Genomic DNA, 22,465 nt, shown 5'->3' with positions numbered 1-22,465 from the left:
CATTCACCATCAAATGAGAGATTTGAAATGTCCTGGCCCAGTGCTTATGAAGAGAGGTGGGCCTTTTACAAGGTGTTTTAAAGCCATAATATTGGAATCTATCTTGGTTTGGGTTCACTTAGAAACAGGTTCAGAGGCAAGAATTTGAATATAAGCAGTTCTTTTGGGAGGTGATCCTAGGAAACACCAGGAGGAAATGGGGAACAAAGACAGAAGAGGAAAGATAGACAATACAGGGACACTACCACATGAGTTACCACTGTGCCTAGTTGGCCCTTACTATGGCTGGGGAACTCTGGAACCAGTACAGAACACACACCTCTAATTTACCCCACCCAACTCCCACCAGCTGAGACTGAAGGCTTTCCCAGGGAGCATTAATTCCTCAGCACTTCTTCTCTGCTATGCATGTCTATCTGGAACTCATGGGATACCCTGGGACACCTCCAGCAGCCAGAAATAGCTTTCAGACAGATGGATATGCTGGTATCTGAAAGTATGTGGGGTAAATCCATACATCCTGTCAGTATCAGGACAGTGATAAGACTTGAGGGTACATGGATGAGGCAACAAGAGCATTTACTACTGTTTACCCCTCGCACTGCTCAGACCCTCTTGCCCCCCACATTAAGTTCACTACACCTTGTCACTGCTTCTTTAAAGTGGTGGCTGAATGCCATGTTCCTTCTTAAAAAAAAAAAAGATAATAGGAGGGTTAGTAGGATAAGCTGTAGTCCCCACTGCAGCAGTTTGCCTCAAGATTAGTGTTAACATGTCATCTCCTCCAGCAGATCGCCCTTCTGTATGTTCAGAGCTTCTGCTGTTCTGGGTTGGTTGTCCAATGGCGTCTTTGAGGTCTGACTTCAGGTGCTCTGACTACTGGCCATGCCCTTCCTTGTTATCTGCGCTTGGTGCAGGTCTCTGTTGTTGCAGAACATTATTATAATTTTAAATGTCTTCGTACACATCACTGGGCTATTAAGGAGGGCATGTATTGCATGGAGCACTGCGTGTTACACACAAAAAATGAATCATGGAGCACTCCATCAAGAACTAATGGTGTACTGTATGGTGATTAACATAACATGATAGAAAAGTTATTAAAAAAAGAAAAAAATAAAGGTCTTTGTTACAACTATCCGACAGAAGGAATCTGTGGATTGAAGTGGATCTAAATTCCAGTAATGCTGGGGGCCTCCCAATTAAAATATTTGTTTCTCTTATCTTCCCTGTATAAATTACATCCTCCCTAAGCATTTCAAGCAGAGGTTGTGTGGAGGAGACACCTCCGGCAGCCTCAAGCAAGTGTCACAAACACAGGAGCCTTATTACCAATTATGTCATATTGTTCATAGAATTCATCTAACAAAAATTTACTCTTAGCGACGCCCTGCTTTCTTCTATAATATTTACGTTATCACCCTGAAACTCTGTACCTGGGCTATATCGCTGCATTTTTCTTCTATAATATTTACTTTATCACTCTGGAACTCTGTACCTGTGCTATATCATAGCTTTGGGTCCTCAGTGAATAATCAGAATCAGGGTTCTCTGCCTACAGTACCCATTACAGGTCTAACTCATTCCAACCATTCATGGGAGCATCTACTGGTGTCCCAGTGAATCCCACAAGTTCCAAACATATACCTCCTTGCCCTCGTTAAACAGCAGCAGTCTTATCTCATTGTAATAATTTGGATCAAGCACTGCTATAGTCTGAATGTTTTTATCTCCCTCAAAATTCTTTCTGCCTAAAATGCTTTCTCTTCCTCCTCTTCTCCCTAACACTCACTCGTTCCTTAGATCTCAGCTGAAGCATCATTTCCTCAGGAAGGGTAGGTTAGATCTTTGTGATTTACATTTTCCAAACTCCCTGTGTTTCTCTTTCAATGCACTTTTCTCAATGATATTTAACAAGTAATTGCCTAAGAAACTACTTTACTTATTCTTCCATTCATTCTACAAATATGTACGAAGTTCCTACTAGGTGCCTAACACTCGCTATTGGGGCTACTATGAAGAAAAAATACACCTTGCCCCTGACTTCATAGAGCCTGTACTCTAGTGTATAACATCTCTTATGATTTACTGTAAACTCTATGAAAGGAGGAGCTCTGTCTTAAACACTACCATACCCCATAGGATTTAGCTAAATAAAAGAATGAAGAAATTAATATAGAAATTAATGATTAAGTGAATGAGTTCTATTTGGAATATTCATTTAAATTTTTTTGAAATTTTAAAAAATCTATTTTAATTTCTAACTTTTGTTTTTACTGTTTGATGATTTCTCATAAGGCAAAACCCTAAGTATCTACCACCTATTGAGGAAATAGATCATTGCCAGCTTTCCAGAAACTGCCTGTGTACCTCTGTGAAATTGCAGCTCCTCTCTTCCCTATGAAAGTACCACTATTCCTATTTTTTTAATTTTATTTTTTCAGTGTTCCAGGATTCATTGTTTATGCACCACACCCAGTGCTCCATGCAATAAGTGCCCTCCATGCAATAGTACCCACTATTCCTACTTTTATGCTAATTACTTACTTGATTTCTCTTTTATTTTTTTCCAATTTATTTATTTTCAGAAAAACATTATTCATTATTTTTTCACCACACCCAGTGCTCCATGCAAGCCGTGCCCTCTATAATACCCACCACCTGGTACCCCAACCTCCCACCCCCCGCCACTTCAAACCCCTCAGACTGTTTTTCAGAGTCCATAGTCTCTCATGGTTCACCTCCCCTTCCAATTTACCCAAATTCCCTACTCCTCTCTAACGCCCCTTGTCCTCCATGCTATTTGTTATGCTCCACAAATAAGTGAAACCATATGATAATTGACTCTCTCTGCTTGACTTATTTCACTCAGCATAATCTCTTCCAGTCCCGTCCATGTTGCTACAAAATTGGGTATTCATCCTTTCTGATGGAGGCATAATACTCCATAGTGTATATGGACCACATCTTCCTTATTCATTCATCCGTTGAAGGGCATCTTGGTTCTTTCCATAGTTTGGCGACTGTGGCCATTGCTGCTATAAACATTGGGGTACAGATGGCCCTTCTTTTCACGACATCTGTATCTTTGGGGTAAATACCCAGGAGTGCAATTGCAGGGTCATAGGGAAGCTCTATTTTTAATTTCTTGAGGAATCTCCACACTGTTCTCCAAAGAGGAGAGGATGTGGAATGCAAGTTGGTGCAGCTTCTTTGATTTCTCTTTTAATTTTTTTTAAATTATTATTAATTTATTTATTTTCAGAAAAACAGTATTCATTATTTTTTCACCACACCCAGTGCTCCATGCAAGCCGTGCCCTCTATAATACCCACCACCTGGTACCCCAACCTCCCACCCCCCCGCCACTTCAAACCCCTCAGACTGTTTTTCAGAGTCCATAGTCTCTCATGGTTCACCTCCCCTTCCAATTTACCCAAATGGTGTAATTTAATTTTCCCCATTTAAGTTTTTTTATTGTTTATTTTTCCAGTTTTATTGAGATACAATGGACCTGTAATATTGTGTAAGTTTAAGGTGTAGAATTTGGAGGCTTGGTATACATATATATTGTGAAATGATTACCACAATAAAGTTAGCTTACACATCCATTGTCTCACAGTTACCGTGTGTGTGTGAGTGTGTGTGTGTGTGCATGTGTGTGTGTGGTGAGAACATTTAAGATCTATGCTCTTAGCAACTTTAAAATATATAAGAGTATTGTTAGCTACAGTCACGACATTGTACACTATATCCTTACAACTTACTCATCTGAATAACTAGAAGGATATACTTTTAACTAACCTCTCCCCATTCACCCACTTCTCATCCAGCTCCTGGAAATCACCATCTACTCTTGGTTTCTATGAGTTTGGCTTTTTTGACATATAAACAAGATCATATAGTATTTGTCTTCTCTACCTGACTGTTCACTCAGCATAATAGCCCCAAACTTTATTCATGTTGTCACAAATGAAGGATTTCCTTCTTTTGTATGGCTGAGTAATATTCCATTCGGTGTTTATATACCACATTTTTTTTACCCATTCATTTGTCAACAGCACTTATGTTGTTTGCATATCTTGGCTATGGTGACTAATGCCACAATGAACATGGGAGTAGCTCATTTGGTCACTGGGAGGAATAAATGACATAAAAGCATTTGAGCACTTTAAACAGAATGTCTGACTCATAGTAAACACTCAACATATGTAACCTATTATGATTGCCAACTATGTGCCTTCAACAACATCTGCGTCTATGTGAGTTTCAGATGTTTGGCAGCAGACGGACATGAGAGTTGATAAGAATGGTCCATTTCTCTTTCTAGGGAAATGAAATGAATTAGTGTAGCCAGTGGCTTATCGATCTTATTGATTCTTTCAAAAAACCAGCTTCTAGTTTCATTGATACGTTCTACTGTATCTCTGGTTTCTTCCCTCATTGATCTCAGCTCTAATCTTGATGATTTCCCTTCTTATGTGTGGAGTTGGTTTGATTTGTTGTTGATCCTCCAGTTCTTTAAGGTGTAGAGACAGCTGGTGTGTTCTGGAGTTTTCAATTTTTTTGAGCGAGGCTTGGATGGCTATGTATTTTCCCCTTAGAACCGCCTTTGCTGTATCCCATAGGTTTTGGACCGAAGTGTCTTCATTCTCATTGGTTTCCATGAATTGTTTCAGTTCTTCTTTGATCTCCTGGTTGATCCAAGCATTCTTAAGCAAGGTGGTCTTTAGCTTCCAGGTGTTTGAGTTCCTTCGGAACTTTTCCTTGTAATTGAGCTCCAGTTTCAAAGCATTGTGATCTGAGTGTTCCCAGACTGAAGACAGCATAAGTAAAAGGGAAAATATCCATCCAAGCCGCATACTGAGAACAGAGAGTTATGAGTCAGATCAGGAAGGAAAACATAACAGAATATTTCTTAAGCACATTATAACCCCTGCAAAGTCATAATAAAAACACAACAATCACAGAGAAAAAAATGGTGAAGGATTTCTTTGGAAAATTCAGAGAAGGGAAAATATAAAAATGGTCAAAAATAAAAAAAAATGTTTCCTTCAACTAGGAAAAAAAAGTAAAACGATAATAAAGGATTGTGGGGTGTTTTTGTTTTTGTTTTCTGTCATCAGACTGAGAGACAAAAAAAAGTTGGCAAACAGTGCTGTTAGGTTGTGTGGAGAAGGACACTCTCATATGCTCTTTTTTAAAATATTTTTTTAAATTTATTTTCAGCATAACAGTATTCATTGTTTTTGCACCACACCCAGTAATTTGACTCCAATTTTTTGGAGGATAATCTGGTGCTGCCACCTGAAATTAAAAATGCACATATACCACAGAGTCTCCTAGAGAGAGGTCATCTTCATGGCTCTTACTTAATAAACATCAAGCTACAGGAAAGTAAAAAAAAAAATGCACATATACTTTCATAAAGCATTTCCATTTCTAGAAATATATGTGCAAGCAAAGATATCTGTAAAAGAATATCCATATAGCATTGCTTTTGTGATAGCCCGCCCCAAGAAAGGAGATACATCGCATGAGGAAGGATGGTCTATAACTTGTGGAACATCCAATAAGCACTAAATACTTTAAAATAACAAGGTAGGTGTTTTTTTTTTTAAGAATTTATTTATTTATTTATTTGACAGACAGAGATCACAAGTAGGCAGAGAGGCAGGCAGAAAGAGAGGAGGAAGTGCTCCCCGCTTGAGCAGAGAGCCTGATACAGGGCTCAATCCCAGGACCCTGAGATCATGACCTGAGCCGAAGGCAGAGGCTTTAACCCACTGAACCACCCAGGTGCCCTACGAGGTAGGTTTGATGGTGACAGAGGAGATCTGTGATATATTCATGAGAGAAACAAAGAAAGCTCCAGAACAAATGGCCCTATTTTTTGTAAAAACAAAATTATACATGTATATTTGTGCATAGAAAAGTGTCTGGGTGAGTCCATGTCAAAACATGAACAGCGATTACTCCTGGAGAGGAATGGGGAAGATGGGAAACAAAACTCTCACTTTTCACTTGATACGTGTTTCACTGCAAAATATTTTTCACTTCAATGAAATGTAAAAATAACAGGCTACATCTTCAAGGACTTCTCAGAGTCAAATTTTGGAGCACACGACAGAGAACTCCATGTCCAGGATGATCTCCCAAGTCCTGACCACTCTCGGGATCACCTGCCATGCCACAGGAGTCACTAATGCTAATACTGGAAGTACTGCCTCCTGGGTCCCAATCCCCAGGGACGGTCTCAGATTTGGACAATGACACACTTGGGGCTCGGTGCTAGTGAGAACCATGGAGTCATGCAGAAGCATGTGATAAAATCTCCCAGTGCATTTCCTAGGCATGCCTTCCTGACCCTGACCAGCAGAAGCACCACCATGAGGCTGGCTGCCCTCTCCCTTCAACTCCTTCCCAATGCCTTCCTTTCTGCTATGCTGGGCAACTTCCCGTCTTCCCCGAGTAGATAGCTCTATGCTACTGTCAAAAGAAGACATGACAATACATGCTGCCTGAGGGACAAAGGAAGTGTCCAGCCCAGCCCATTCCAGTCCAGTCAGAGGCCCACAAGAAGCTGAGTCTCCTCGCTCAAGACTGCACACCCACACTGCAATTTCTGAGCCACTCAGGTAATTCCTTCACAGGAATTGCTCTCTGAAATTTCTGGAGGGATAACCATCTTTCTCAAATTGGATCCTTTACACAGTATTGTGCATTTTGTGAAGTCTGTCTTTGACTCCCTTAGTTTTCTTCTTCTTTTTTTTCTTTTTCTTCCCTTTATAGTGCCTCTTCCTTATGCCATCCTCAGACATGCTATATATTTTCATGGACTCTCTCCTCCCTTTATGAAACCTAGCCACAGGGGGAAAAATAGCCCCAAAACAAAAAACAAGCTGAATGTTTTAAATAGTCAAGAGCGTTTGCTTTCAGGGAAATTTTCCCGAGTCAAAGAGAAAATATCTGATGGAATTCCAGAAAGCTTTAGTCACTTTGGGAGGTGTTATGGGTAATCAGGATTGGATGATTCTAAAATGAAACCCTGGACATAGCTGTCAACTTTGTCTTTCTTAAAAACTGACCTGGACTTTTCTTTCCACTTCTGGGAATTAGTGATCAGACTGAAAACCCAGAGAACAGACTAAGTCATGTTATACAAGTGCCAAGAGCTTCTGTTTATCAAGGTCATTTTTGGAAAGAGAGGCAACTCTGTTATCAGGGAAGTCTGTGGATCTGAGTGCCAGGACTTGTGGGGACCTGTTCTGTGATAGGGAAGCCAAGTTCCTACAGGAATTTAAAACAAACAACTTTGCACTATTTCACAAACTTGTTACAGTGCCTTTAAGTCCACAGTCTCTTGTTTTTGTTTTTGTTTTCTTTACAAAAGCTCTTCTATTGAAAGCAGGGGTTCATCTTCCCATTTCCCAGATGAAGAAACAGAGACTCTCAAGAATGAATTGATTTTCCCAAGACCCCCAAGAAAAGTTTCATGGCAATCTGACACCAGAGCCCAAATCTTACCATTCTTCAATTAAGACTTTTTCACATACCACACTACTTTTTCTCTGTCCACATCTTTATATAAAGATTCTTCTCTAGTAGTTCCCCATTCCTGGCTTCCCATGCCTTGCCCCATACCACATTATTCTCCTTTGCCCACAATGAGCTGATACGCTGCACTATGTGTCAGGAGGGATCATCTCCACCAGCTCTGAAGGAGATGAGGAGGACTGTGGTTCCAGGCAGCCTGCCCTCCAACAACTTATGGGGCTTTCTCCAGTCCTATAAGCATCTTTGTCACAGGAGCTTGATGGGTCTATGGTAGAAGCCATAGGCTATAACGGTCTGGCAGAGGTCATTCTCTTCTTACAACTCCCCTAAGAACTGAGGGGAGACATCTCATGTTTCCTAAATAAAGTCAGGACCTATTACTCTGATTTGGAGGCTCCAACTACAGTGACAGACTAGTAAGGGGAAGGAAGGACAGGACAAGAATGAAACATAGGTGCTAAATGGGTGAGCTAGGACAGAAAGAGCATCACTTCTGAGTTAGCTCTATGATCCAACCCTATGCTCTGTGGCCCCACAGAAGTTAATCTATCCCTCTTATTCTCAATTTAATAATCTTAAAATGGGAATGATAATATCTACTTTTTAATTCTATAATGAGAATTAAACTAGGGAAAAAAACCACGAGAGACACTTATCAATGGCCAAAGTCACAGGATAGCTCAGTAGAAAAGGAAGAAACAAAGAGGAAAGTAGGAACTGGAATATTTAGGGAATGTTTAAGGGACTGCATAGTCCAGTGGTTAAGAGCATAGACACTGAAGAGCATCTGGGTGGCTCTGTCGGTTGAGCATCTGACTCTTCGGGTTTTTTGTTTGTTGTTGTTGTTTGTTTGTTTGTTTATTTATGTTCAGTTAGTCAATGTACAGTACATCATTAGTTTTTGCCATAGGGCTCAGTGATTCATTAGTTGCATATAACACCCAGTGCTCATCACAATACGTGCCCTCCTTAAATATCCATCACTTTTTTGTGGAGCATAAGGAATAACATGGAGGATAAGGGCAGATGGAGAGGAGAAGGGAGTTGGGGGAAATTGAAGGGGGAGATGAACAATGAGAGACTATGGACTCTGAAATACAATCTGAGGGTTTTGAAGGGGCAGGGGGTGGGAGGTTGAGTGAGTCTGGTGGTGGGTATTATGGAGGGCATGTATTGCATGGAGCACTGGGTGTGGTGCATAAAAAATGAATTCTGGAACACTGAAAAGAAATTAAGCAAATAAATAAAAAAATTTTTAAAAAAGGAGGGAACTTGTGATGAGCACTGGGAGTTACACGCAACTGATGAATCACTAAATCTACCCTCATTAATAGTACACTACACTATCCATTTTGAGTTTATCTTTGTGTACGGTGTAAGAGAATGGTCAAGTTTCATTCTTCTACATATAGCTGTCCAGTTTTCCCAGCACCATTTATTGAAGAGACTGTCTTTTTTCCACTGTATATTTTTTCCTGTTTTGTCGAAGATTATTTGACCATAAAGTTGAGGGTCCATATCTGGGCTCTCTACTCTGTTCCACTGGTCTATGTGTCTGTTTTTATGCAAGTACCATGCTGTCTTGGTGATCACAGCCTTGTAGTAAAGCTTGAAATCAGGTAACATGATGCCCCCAGCTTTATTTTTGTTTTTCAACATTTCCTTAGCAATTCAGGGTCTCTTCTGATTCCATACAAATTTTTGGATTATTTGCTCCAGCTCTTTGAAGAATATTGGTGGAATTTTGATCAGAATGGCATTAAAGTATAGATTGCTCTAGGCAGTATAGACATTTTAACAATGTTTATTCTTCCGATCCAAGAGCATGGAATGGTCTTCCATCTTTTTGTGTCTTCTTCAATTTCTTTCATGAGTGTTCTGTAGTTCCTCAGGTACAGATCCTTTACCTCTTTGGTTAGGTTTATTCCCAGGTATCTTATGGTTCTTGGTGCTATAGTAAATGGAATCAATTCTCTAATTTCCCTTTCTGTATTTTCAATGTTAATGTATAAGAAAGGCACTGATTTCTGCACATTGACTTTGTATCCTGCCATGTTGCTGAATTGCTGTATGAGTTCTAGTAGTTTGGGGGTGGAGTCTTTTGGGTTTTCCATATAAAGAATCATGTGAGACTATGGACTCTGAAAAACAATCTGAGGGTTTTGAAGGGGTGAGGAGTGGGATGTTGGGGGAACCAGGTGGTAGATATTAGAGAGGGCACGGATTGCATGTAGCACTGGGTGTGGTGCAAAAACAATGAATACTGTTACGCTGAAAAGAAACAAAAAATTTTAAAAAAGTCATGTGAGGGGCATTAAATTCAGCATCTCATTTAATAGTCTCAAAAACTCTGAGTGAGCACCATATGGTTCCCATTTTACAGATTGGGAAACTGAGGTTCAGGGAATCTAACTTGTTGAATCAAGAACTCGAATACAGCTCTGTCTGACTCTGAAGCCCATTATTTCCCATCCTGTGCCCAGCTTCTCTACATTGCCTTTTCTGTATTGCTCCTCAAGCAGTAGTGAGAGCTGCTTAGGCACCCTTAAGTACGTGTAGACGTGGCCATGGCTGTGAGGGAGAGTTTGGAGTTAAGCTCTGGGAGCCAGAGAGCTACCTCTGCCTTTGTTAGCAACACATTGTAACTGCGGACGCTAGACATTTAGTTTGGCGCAAAAGAGCGCAGCCTTATCCACTGCTACTTTTCTGCCACCTTCAAGCAAAAAAGGAAGGAAAAAAAATCAGAGGCCATAGGCTGGAAGTCATAAACGAATTTATGGAAGCTCCGGGAAATCCTGTCCTTTCCACACTCAAGACCCATACTGGTTTCTGACTGCCAGTCGCAACAAATGTAAATGTTTGATCTCTCATATAAATAAATAAAATCTTTAAAAAAACAAAAATAATAATTCAAAAAGATATAAGTACACTTATGTTCACTGCAGCATTATTTGCAATAGCCACGACACTGAAACAACCTAGCTGGTCCATCTATGGATGAATGGATAAAGAAGATGTAGTATATATATACAATGAAATACTATCCAGTCATTAAAAGGAATTAAATCTTGCCATCTACAACAACATGAGTGGACCTTGAGGGCACTATGCTAAGTGAAATAAATCAGAGAAAAACAAATACCATATGATATCACTTATATGAGGAACTTAAAGGAAGAAAAAAACTCTGGGGTGCCTGGGTGGCTCAGTCAGTTAAGCATCCAACTCTTGATTTCAACTCAGGTCATGATCTCAGGGTTGTAAGAACAACCCCATATTGGGCTATGTGCTGGGTGTGCAGCCTGCTTAAGATTCTTTCTCTCAAGAGAACCCTCCTGCACTGTTGGTGGGAATGCAATCTGGTGCACCCACTCTGGAAAACAGTATGGCGTTCCCTCAAAAAGTTGAAACCAGAGCTACCCTATGACCCAGCAATTGCACTACCAGGTATTTACCCCAAAGACACAAATGTAGTGATCCAAAGGGACACATCCACCCCAGTATTTATAGCAGCAATGTCCACAATACCCAAACTATGGGAAGAACCTAGATGTCCATCAACAAGAGAATGGATAAAGATGTGGTATCTACATACAATGGAATATTATACAGCCATCAAAAAATGAAAACTTGCCATTTGCCACGACATGGATGGAACTAGAGGTTATTATATAAAGTGAAATAACTTAATCAGAGAAAGACAATTATCATCAGATCTCACTGAGATAAGGAATTTGAGAAACAAGACAGAGAATGATAGGGGAAGGGAAGGAAAAATGAAACGAGACAAAGGCAGGGAGGGAGATAAACCATAACAGACTCTTAATCTCAGGAAACAAACTGAGGGTTGCTGGAGTGGAAGGGGGCAGAAGGAATGGGGTGGCTGGGTGATGGACTCTGGGGAGGGTATGTGCTATGGTGAGCACTGTGAATTGCTGAAGATGAATCACAGACCTGTACCCCTGAAACAAATAATACATTATATGTTAATTAAAATTAAAATAAAGAAGTAAATAAAAAGATTTTCTCTCTCCCTCTCCCTTTCCCCCTCCCCCACTGCTAATGTGTGCTCACGTGCATGCGCGCTCCCTCTCTCTCTCTCTCTCTCATAAAAAAAAAGAAAAGAAAAAAAACCTCATAGATGCAGAGAACAGATTAGTGGCTGCCAGAGGCAGAGGGCAGGGAGTGGTGAAATGAGTGAAGGGGGGTCAAAGGTATAAACTTCCAGTTATAACTTCCAGTTATAAAATAAGTCATGAGAATGTAATGTACAACATGGTGAATACAGTTGATAATATTAAATCACATATTTAAAAGTTGCTAAGAGGGACGCCTGGGTGGCTCAGTTGGTTGGACGACTGCCTTCGGCTCAGGGCGTGATCCTGGAGTCCCGGGATCGAGTCCCGCATCAGGCTCCCAGCTCCATGGGGAGTCTGCTTCACTCTCTGACCTTCTCCTCGCTCGTGCTCTCTCTCACTGTCTCTCTCTCTCAAATAAATAAATAAAATCTTTAAAAAAAAATAAAATAAAAGTTGCTAAGAGAGTATATCTTCAAAAAGTCTTCATCACAGGAAAAAAATTGTAATTGTGTATGGGGATGGATGTTAACTAGAGTTATTGTGGTGATCATTTTGCAATATATACAAATACTGAATCATTATGGTGTACACCTGAAACAAATATAATGTTATATGGCAATTATATATCTCAATAAAAAGTATTAAATCTGTTTGTTCTTATAGCAACAGATGGTCAATACCAACTGGACCAGTGTATCCCATTTTGTTCTCTTGGGCATTTCTGCCCAGCCGGAAGAGAAGATTCCACTCTTCCTTCTTTTTCTACTGATGTATGCAATCAACATTTCTGGGAACTTTGCCATCATCACACTGATTATCTCTACTCCACGCCTCCACACCCCCATGTATATCTTCCTCAGTAACTTGGCTTTGGCAGACATCTGCTTCACCTCCACCACAGTCCCCAAAATGCTACAGAACATTTTTTCTCCTACCAAGGCTATTTCCTACATGGGATGCTTAGCTCAGACTTATTTCTTCATTTGCTTTGCAGCCATGGAAAACTTCCTTCTGGCTGCAATGGCCTATGACAGATACATTGCCATCTGCTACCCTCTCCACTACCCTAGGATCCTGACCAGAATGCTATGTTCACAGATGGTGGCTCTGTGCCAGATCCTCTCCCATCTTCATGCCCTGCTGCACACCTTTCTCATGGGCCGATTGATCTTCTGTGCAGATAACAAGATCCCCCATTTCTTCTGTGACCTCTACCCTCTGATGAAGATTTCTTGCTCCAGTCCCTACCTCAACACCCTAATGATTCATACAGAGGGTGTTATTGTCATCAATGGAGCTCTGGCCTTCATCATTGCCTCCTATGCCCGCATCATCTCAGTGGTCCTCCGGAGCCCCTCAGCCAAGAGCAAGTGGAGAGCCTTTTCTACCTGTGGCTCCCACCTCACTGTGGTGGCTATCTTCTATGGCACACTCACATGGGTCTACTTCCGGCCTCTTACCAGCTATTCGGCAACTGAGGGTCGCATCCTGACAGTCATGTACACAGTGGTAACCCCCATGTTGAACCCCTTCATTTATAGTCTGAGGAATGGGGATGTCAAGGGAGCCTTCAGAAAATGGGTGAGCAGAATATGAACTTCTTCCTTCAGCTAAAATCCCAAAACACAGTTCCTAGTTTTTTTTTTCCAATTTATTTATTTTCAGAAAAACATTATTCATTATTTTTTCACCACAACCAGTGCTCCATGCAAGCCGTGCCCTCTATAATACCCACCACCTAGTTTTATCTATGATTCTGGGAAACCAATTTTGTCCCTCACATATCGGTTTCCATTAGAACTTCTTAGAAATATTCAAATTAGGTGTATATTATGGATTTTACCACTGAATATTGTTCTGAGCTATCCCTTAAACCAAAAAGCACAGGAAACTATGTATTTAGTTATAACTGAGAGTGTTCTCTGGGTCTGCCATTAAACAACAAGGTTGTAATATACTTCAATGTAGGCAGCAGAAAACAATTCTGGTTAATTCATAGATTTATTAAAAGTGTATGTGGAACTCATGAATTTCCACAAAGGCTAAGCAACCAGGCTCAATCAAATGGAAAAGACTAAGAAAGGTTGTATAGTCAGAACCACAGTCAAGTTCTATTTTTAATTTCTTGAGGAATCTCCACACTGTTCTCCAAGGAGGCTGCATCAACTTGCATTCCCACCAACAGTGGAAGAGGGTTCCCCTTTCTCCCACATCCTCTCCAACACATGTTGTTTCCTGTCTTGCTAATTTTGGCCATTCTAACTGGTGTAAGGTGATATCTCAATGTAGTTTTAATTTGAATCTCCCTGATGGCTAGTGATGACGAACATTTTTTCATGTGTCTGCTAGCCATTTGTATGTCTTGATTGGAGTAGTGTCTGTGCATATCTTCTGCCCATTTTTTGAAGATTGTCTGTTTTGTGTGTGTTGAGTTTGAGGAGTTCATTATGATCCTGGATATCAACCTTTTGTCTGTACTGTCATTTGCAAATATCTTCTCCCATTCCGTGGGTTGCCTCTTTGTTTTCTTAACTGTTTCCTTTGCTGTGCAGAAGCTTTTGATTTTGATGAAGTCCCAAAAGTTCATCTTCACTTTTGTTTCCTTTGCCTTTGGAGACATATCTTGAAAGAAGTTGCTGTGGCTGATATCGAAGAGATTACTGCCTATGTTCTCCTCTAGGATTCTGATGGATTCCTATCTTACGTTGAGATCTTTTATCCATTTTGAGTTTATCTTTGTGTATGGTGTAAGAGAATGGTCGAGTTTCATTCTTCTACCTATAGCTGCCCAGTTTCCCCAGCACCATTTATTGAAGAGACTGTTTTTTTCCACTGTATATTTTTTCCTGTTTTGTCGAAGATTATTTGACTATAGAGTTGAGGGTCCATATCTGGGTTCTCTACTCTGTTCCACTAAATTATCTCTTATTCAATACTTTGAAGGAAATGTCAACCAATACAATACACACATACTAGCAACTGTGGTGCAGTCAATAAAAAAATGAGGCAGAATAATTACTGGCCTTACTCTCATTTCATCAGTAGCCTTTAGGTACATACAGATATCAAAAACTATTAACTCTTTGTTCTTTTCTCCCATTATTTCTTCATCTGTATACTATTGATAGTAATAAGAATAATAGTAATAATAGGACACACACATATGGTTTTCATGAGCTGGTCACTATTATGAGTGCTTTACATATATTTTACTCATAAATTCCTTTCAACAACCCTAAATTATAGATACTGTTTCTCTCTTCTTTACAGATGGATAACTGAGGCAGAGTAGTTGAATCATTGTCAAAGAGCACTAAATGGTTTTACTTTTTGTAGACTAAGTGCTTGATTTAGCTTTGATTCTGGAGGGTTCCACTTCAAAAAGGCTATCTCAATAAATACACTGCCAGCCACACTGACTAGTAAAGAGCCAGAACTCTCCAACCTCCTATGCCACCACCCCCTGCTCATTTGCTTCAGAAATCTTGGCTGATTTAGATTAACTGATCATTTGTGCCATTTGTTTTTTTTTCTCTTCCCAGACTTTAAATTCCTGCCCTTATGTTTTAAATCCACCAATAGAATCAACCTGTGAAACCCAAGGCCCCTTCCCTCAACCCCAATAAAAGCAGAACAGTAAGCCTATGCTCTCCTATGCTTTCTCTGTACCTGTGACCTCACTATGGGGTACCAAGTGTACAATATGCTTTCCAGACCTGAGGGTAATAAAAAATTTTTTCAAAGTTTCCTGATCATTACTGAGGGCATTTTGTAATCATAATAACTACCAGGGCAGGTCCAGCTAAAACTGGTTACCAATAGTCTGAGAAAAAAGTCACATGACAAGTAATGACAATAGTGGCATTCAAATTCATGGTATCTGGTTCCAGAGTCCATCCCCTTGAACATGACCCCACACCACCTTCAATAAAGCCTTTTAGCATTTTCTCTTGGGTTTTTGCACTCTATTTCATTCGGACATCTTCAAGAAGAAGAATATTTGGAAAATCATATTTGCACAAAAGAGCTACTTACTTCTATTATTTCAGTGTAATTATAAAAACTTCTCCCTTTATCTCTCAAATGTATGTGTTTCTTTACAGCAGCAATACAGACACCATAACATATAAATAAATGGCACAATGATTCCACCCACTATTTTCATAGTCCATCTTTGGACTATTTTCATAGTCCATCTTTGATTCTTCTTTTCCCCTTACATATTACATCAAGTCTATCAGTGTGTTTAAACAGCCTACTTGACATATGTCCCATATAGGACCACTTACTTCTAGTGTTAGAGCCACTCTCTCTCCCAATCTCTATTACCAGTGCTCTATGTCCTATACTGTCTTTTATGGAGGGACATGAAAGCTCAGATAGAATAATTTAGTCACTGTAATTACTGAACTGCTAGTTATTACTATTAATTTAAAATAATGTGAGAATGTAAAATTATTATAATTTTAAAAGAGATAGACTACTCTATGGTCTGCTCAAAAAATCACTCTCCTGGGGTGAAACATCTATACTCTGAGAACTATAGCATGCTGATGCAAGAAATTGGAGATCACACAAATAAATGCAAAGATATTCCATGCTTATGGGTTGGGAGAACAAATTTTGTTAAAATGTTCATCCCAAAACAATCTACAGATCTGATGCAATCTCTCTCAAAATACCAACTGCATTTTTCACAGAACTAGAACAAATAATCCTAAAATTTGTGTGAAACCACTAAAGACCCTGAATGCCAAAGAATTCTTGAAAAAGAAGAACAGAAGTGGAGGTATCACAATTCCAGATTTCAAGATATACTACAAGGGTATAATAATCAAAACAGTATAGTACCAACACAAAAATAGACACATGGATCAATGGAACAGAATAAAGAGCCCAGAAATAATCTCACAATTATATGGTCAATTAGTCCTTGGCAAAGGAGGCAAAAATATGCAATGGAAAAAAGACAGTCTCTTCAACAAATAGTGTTGGGAAAAACTGAACAGCTACATGCAAAACAATGAAACTGGACCACTTTCTTGCACCATACACAAAAAACTCAAAATGGATTAAAGACATTCATGTGAGACAGGAAACTATGAAAATCCTAGAAGAGACCACAGGCAGTAATTTCTCTGACATTGGCCATAGCAACATTTTTCTAGATATGTCCCCTGAGACAAGGGATAGAAGAGCAAAAATAAACTATTGAAAATACATCAAAATAAAAAGCTTCTGCACATCAAAGGAAACAAGCAACAAAACAACGAGACAACCTACTGAATGACATTTGCATGAAGACATTTGCCAGTGATATATCTGATAATGGATTAGTATCCCAAATGTATAAATAACTTATGCAACTCAACACCAAAAAAACACAATAATCCAATTAAAAATGGGCAGAAGACATTAACAGACAATTCTCCAAAGAAGACCTACAGATGGTCAACAGACACATGAAAAGATACTCATCATCACTTATCATCAGAGAAATGCAAATCAAAACTACAATGAGATATCACCTTATACCTGTCACAACGACAAGTATATGACACTGTCATAATATGACTAAAATGATCACAGTTCTGCAGGCCTCACTGATGTATAATTTGGCTTAACAATCCCCTATGCCCCATATTAGTTTTAAAAGATGAGAGTTTCAGGTTTGGTGATCTAAAAACAGCAGTTCAGGGGGTGCCTAAGTGGCTCAATTGGTTAAGCATTTGACTCTTGATTTTGGCTCAGGTTATGATCTCAGCATGAGATGGAGCCCCACATCAGGCTTCATGGTCAGCGTGGAGTCTGCTTGAGATTCTCTCTCTCACCCTCCTTCTGTCCCTCCACCCATTCTCTCTCTCCTTCTCCCTCTCTCTCTCAATCTCTTAAACAAATAAATATATAAATAAAATATTTTTTGAACTCCTCAAACTCAACCCACATGAAACAGACAAACACATCAAAAAATGGGCAGAAGATATGAACAGACACTTCTCCAATCAAGAAATACAAATGGCTATCAGACACATGAAAAAATGCTCATCATCATTAGCCCTCAGGGAGATTCAAATTAAAACCACATTGAGATATCACCTTACACCAGTTAGAATGGCCAAAATTAACAAAACAGGAAACAACATGTGTTGGAGAGGATGTGGAGAAAGGGGAACCCTCTTACACTGTTGGTGGGAATGCAAGTTGGTGCAGCCTCTTTGGAGAACAGTGTGGAGATTCCTCAAGAAATTAAAAATAGAGCTTCCCTACGACCCTGCAATTGCACTCCTGGGTATTTACCCCCAAAGATACAGATGTCGTGAAAAGAAGGGCCATCTGTACCCCAATGTTTATAGCAGCAATGGCCACAGTCGCCAAACGGAAAGAACCAAGATGCCCTTCAACGGATGAATGGATAAGGAAGATGTGGTCCATATACACTATGGAGTATTATGCCTCCATCAGAAAGGATGAATACCCAACTTTTGTAGCAACATGGACGGGACTGGAAGAGATGCTGAGTGAAATAAGTCAAGCAGAGAGAGTCAATTATCATATGGTTTCACTCATTTGTGGAGCATAACCAATAGCATGGAGGACAAGGGGCGTTAGAGAGGAGTAGGGAATTTGGGTAAATTGGAAGGGGAGGTGAACCATGAGAGACTATGGACTCTGAAAAACAGTCTGAGGGGTTTGAAGTGGCGGGGGGGTGGGAGGTTGGGGTACCAGGTGGTGGGTATTATAGAGGGCACAGCTTGCATGGAGCACTGGGTGTGGTGAAAAAATAATGAATACTGTTTTTCTAAAAATAAATAAATTGGGAAAAAAAAATAAAAATAAATAAAAATAAAGTAAATCAATAAAATTATTTGTCCAGTTCCAATATGATGAGATTCTAGGTCAGTCAATGAGGATCAGAATTATTTATTTATGAATTCATTTCTTCCCAAATCCAGGCAGGAGGGAGCCAACAAGGAAAATTATTTCACATGATTGTGAATGATACCAGGTATTACAAATGTAACCCATTTATTTGAGGCATTTTCAAGTTAGACCTTAACTCCTTAGGCTCAGGAGACGTGCTGACATCTCCTGTTCACCTGGCAACCAGGTTGGAAGCTTCCTGAGATGGAGAGTTTCCTGAAAAGCCTTCGCAGAGCCCCTTTAACTTCCTGGTTCCGCAAACTGTAGATTAGTGGGTTTAGCATAGGGGTAACTACTGTGTAAAAGATGGCAACTTGGCGATCCTGGTCCAAGTCATAGCTGGAAGATGGCCGGAGGTACATGCGGATCACAGAGCCATACAGAAGCAGCACAACCAGAATGTGGGAGCTACATGTCGACAGGGCTTTGCGCAGGGCAGAAACTGAGTGCATGCGGACTATGGCAATGCCAATGCGGGCATAGGAACCTAAAATGAAGAAGAAGGGGCTGACCACCACAGCTACACCCTCAGTAAATATTAGCATTTCGTTGACCACTGGTCGGGTGCAAGAGAGCTTCAGCAAGGGTGTGATGTCACAGAAGAAGTGGGTGAGCTGGTTGTCGCAAAAGGTTAAGCGGGTGACCAACACACTATAAAGGAGGCTGTTGAGGCTGACGACCACCCATGAGGTCAAGGTTATGCGCAGACAGAGGTGATGGCTGATGATGGCAGAGTATCTTAAGGGGTCACAGATGGCAACATAGCGGTCATAGGCCATGGCAGCCAGCAAGTGCCCTTCCATGCTGCCCACAGCCATAAAAAAGAACAGCTGGATCATGCAGCAATTAAAGGAGATGGTTCTATTCGCAGACAGTGTGTGCACCAGCATCTGGGGAACAGTGATGGTTGTCAGAAACATGTCAATGAAGGAAAGCTGACTGAGCAGGAAATACATTGGGGTCTGAAGCTTGGGGTCTGAAAGGGCAACAATTACTAATAGGGCATTGCCCATAAGTGCCACCAGGTACATGGAAAGGACAACCCCGAAAATAACTGGCTGCATCTCTGGCCAGCTGGACAGGCCCAATAAGACAAATTCAGTTACTTCTGTCCTGTTTCTAATGGCCATAACACAGGATCAGTATTACCCACCAACAGCAAGTGTTAGGATTAAATAATGCTGAAGTTTACTCTGGGATAGCTTTTAGGAAACATCTTTTCTTGCATGGATGCCCCTAGTTTTCAAAAGAGCTTTTTTCTTTCAACTCTTTCCCTTGTCATTATCTTTCTATCCATCCACTGAAGTACCCACCCACACTCTTTAGTTTATTCCAGATTCATTTGCTGACCACTTACAATCTCTTGATATGATATATATTAAGGGAAGTAGGAGAAATCACACATGGTTGCTGTATACCAAAGAAGGCATCACTAAACACAGAATATCTTTGGTGTTTGCAATGCACTGAAGAGCATACTAAACACCATACATTTAAACACCATACATTTAATTGTCACAACAATCCCATATGATACAAGCTACTTTTTATATTACAGATGAGAGAGCTAAAGCGAAGAGACTACTTTGTTGAAGGTCTTATAGGCTCTGAGAGGCAAAACCTGGACTCAACCCTGTATAGTTTTATTAGACATAAGCACCACAATTTGCTGACTGTCAGAGTTGGTAAGAAAAGGAAATTATGTCAAGGCTCCAGGCAGATGTCCGAGTCTCTGCATCTTTGATGGAGCCCTAGAGTGAAGATCTGGTCCTAACTTTGTATGTCCAGAAGCTATTGTTCCTTTGGTAGGGCAATTCCTGTTCCATTAAGTCAACTGACTTACCTGGGATGAGAGCAGAAATGATTAACATCATCATTGATATTATTAATGATTAATTTTCATAAATAATGTAATCTTCCAGTAGATGTGAATCTTGTTTCCTTTCAGTTCAGGTTTTCCCTATTGGCAGATGTACATGGTATACCAAAGAGGCTACTATTTGGTAAAATACTCTATTTTTTCATAAATGAGAGAAGAATCGTTAAACTAGTAGAGTAAAAGGAACATACAATGGTTTCACTTATTTGTGGAGCATAACAAATAGCATGGAGGACATGGGGAGATAAAAGGAGAAGGGAGTTGGGGGAAATTGGAAGGGGAGGTGAACCATGAGAGACTATGGACTCTGAAAAACAATCTGAGGGCTTTTGAAGGGGCGGGGGGGGGTGGGAGGTTGGGGGAACCAGGTGGTGGGTATTGGAGAGGGCACGGATTGCATGGAGCGCTGGGTGTGGTACAAAAACAATGAATACTGTTATGCTGAAAATAAATTTTAAAAAATTTTTTAAAAAGGAACATACAATAAAAAGCAAAGTCTCTGACCCTAACATTGCTTTATGTTTAGTTTTATCTCTTCCAGTGGTTCACACCTCTATGCTTCTAAATCATATACATCTTGTTTATGAATCTATGTACCAGTTTTATCAATTTATCTTCTGGCTCTCTATTATGAAAGATGAGGTTTTATCTTGTTCACATTATCCCCATTCATCTCTCCTCCTTTCCCCAATTTTTGATGGTTATTTTAGTTCTTAAATTAGTTGCTTTTCTGCTTTTAAATGGTATGCTTAAATCTATACATTTTTGCTTTTGTACTTATCTTTTCTAATTTTTTTAGTTTTTTATGTATTTTTAGTATGTTCAGTTAGTCAACATACATTACATCATTAGTTTAGCATTGAATGATTCATTAGTTGTGTATAACACCTAGTGCTCATCACAACACGTTATTATTCCATCAACTTCAGACTCCTCTTCTCTTCCTCATCCCTGCACCCTCCAAACCTCTGGAAAGCTGTATCTTGATTTATACATTGTCAAAACTGAAGACATATAAATTGAGTTGTAACCACAGCTAACTCTCCAGGTAAAAGCTAAAAACTAGTAGACTACATTTACATTAGTTTAACTACATAAATATTTTTCATGCAGAGCCAAATGACGTGCTACGTTTACATTTATTCTTTGATGCTCCAGTGTTCTACCCACTAAAGGAGAGTGTTCCAAATATTCAGATGAAGAATTAAAACAATTTTAAGGACATCTCTCTTGGTGATTTTCTTTACTTAACAATCATGGAACAGGAGCTTAAAAGATAACAAAACCTTTAATTTTCCAGTGTCTGTCAGTTTTTATTTCTTCCTGTAGCCTTCTCTATGTCCATGGATATAGGTCAAACTATACCCTCTTGCAATCCTATTACTCATTCAAGGCAGTAGCCATACAAAGACTTCCCCATGGAGATATAGATGAAGGTGAATGAGAAAGGATGGGAAGGAAGAGAGAAGGGATGAGCCCCTTCATGGGAAAAGTGTGAAAAAAAAAAAGATCTCCAAGAAGGAAAAATTGGAAAAGCATATAGATTTATCCATTATGGGAAGAATGTAATAACATAGAGTCCATTTTCTTTGAAGAAAAGCAAAACTGTTTGTAAACTAATGATATGCAAAAAGAATACTAAGCAGTGGTAGTGTTCTTGTTGGCTGACTTCTTCAAGACTCGTTTCTGTATATTTTCTACTTCCCAATATCTCAATATTAGTCTCTTCAGAGCCTAAGCTCTAGAAGTCCTGTTCAGACAGCTTTGAGGGATCAAGGATGCTGATGCTAGGGGAAGATAGAGAAAAGAATAGTCCATTTAGGAAAGGTATGAAGATATACACATATACAGATTTTGAACACCTTGAGCCATAAACTAAATTGAAATGGGAGAGGGAAAAAAAGAAGAAGAACCCCTGGAATGAAACAAAAGCATCTCAGTTTTTCTCATTACCACCTAGTCCTTCGGAGACATCTAAAATCATTGAGAAGGAATAGAGCTAGAGTGTTAAGCCTTAATCCTTCTTATT

The 22,465-nt window shown here is 39.7% G+C and overlaps 2 protein-coding genes across 2 annotated transcripts; one reads left to right on the top strand and one right to left on the bottom strand.

Moving 5' to 3' along the window:
- The first annotated feature begins 12,305 nt into the window (after positions 1-12,305).
- LOC122916845 (olfactory receptor 1Q1-like) lies at positions 12,306-13,232 on the top strand. The gene has a single exon (XM_044264232.1). The coding sequence runs from the start codon at positions 12,306-12,308 to the stop codon at positions 13,230-13,232; it is 927 nt and encodes a 308-aa protein (XP_044120167.1).
- Positions 13,233-18,703: 5,471 nt separating this feature from the next.
- On the bottom strand, positions 18,704-19,687 carry LOC122917039 (olfactory receptor 1361-like). The gene has a single exon (XM_044264389.1). The coding sequence runs from the start codon at positions 19,685-19,687 to the stop codon at positions 18,704-18,706; it is 984 nt and encodes a 327-aa protein (XP_044120324.1).
- Between the last annotated feature and the right edge of the window lie 2,778 nt (positions 19,688-22,465).

This window comes from Neovison vison, chromosome 9 (assembly GCF_020171115.1).
Source record: "Neovison vison isolate M4711 chromosome 9, ASM_NN_V1, whole genome shotgun sequence".
NCBI lineage: Eukaryota > Metazoa > Chordata > Mammalia > Carnivora > Mustelidae > Neogale > Neogale vison.
This window is presented reverse-complemented; position numbering and strand designations above follow the sequence as displayed.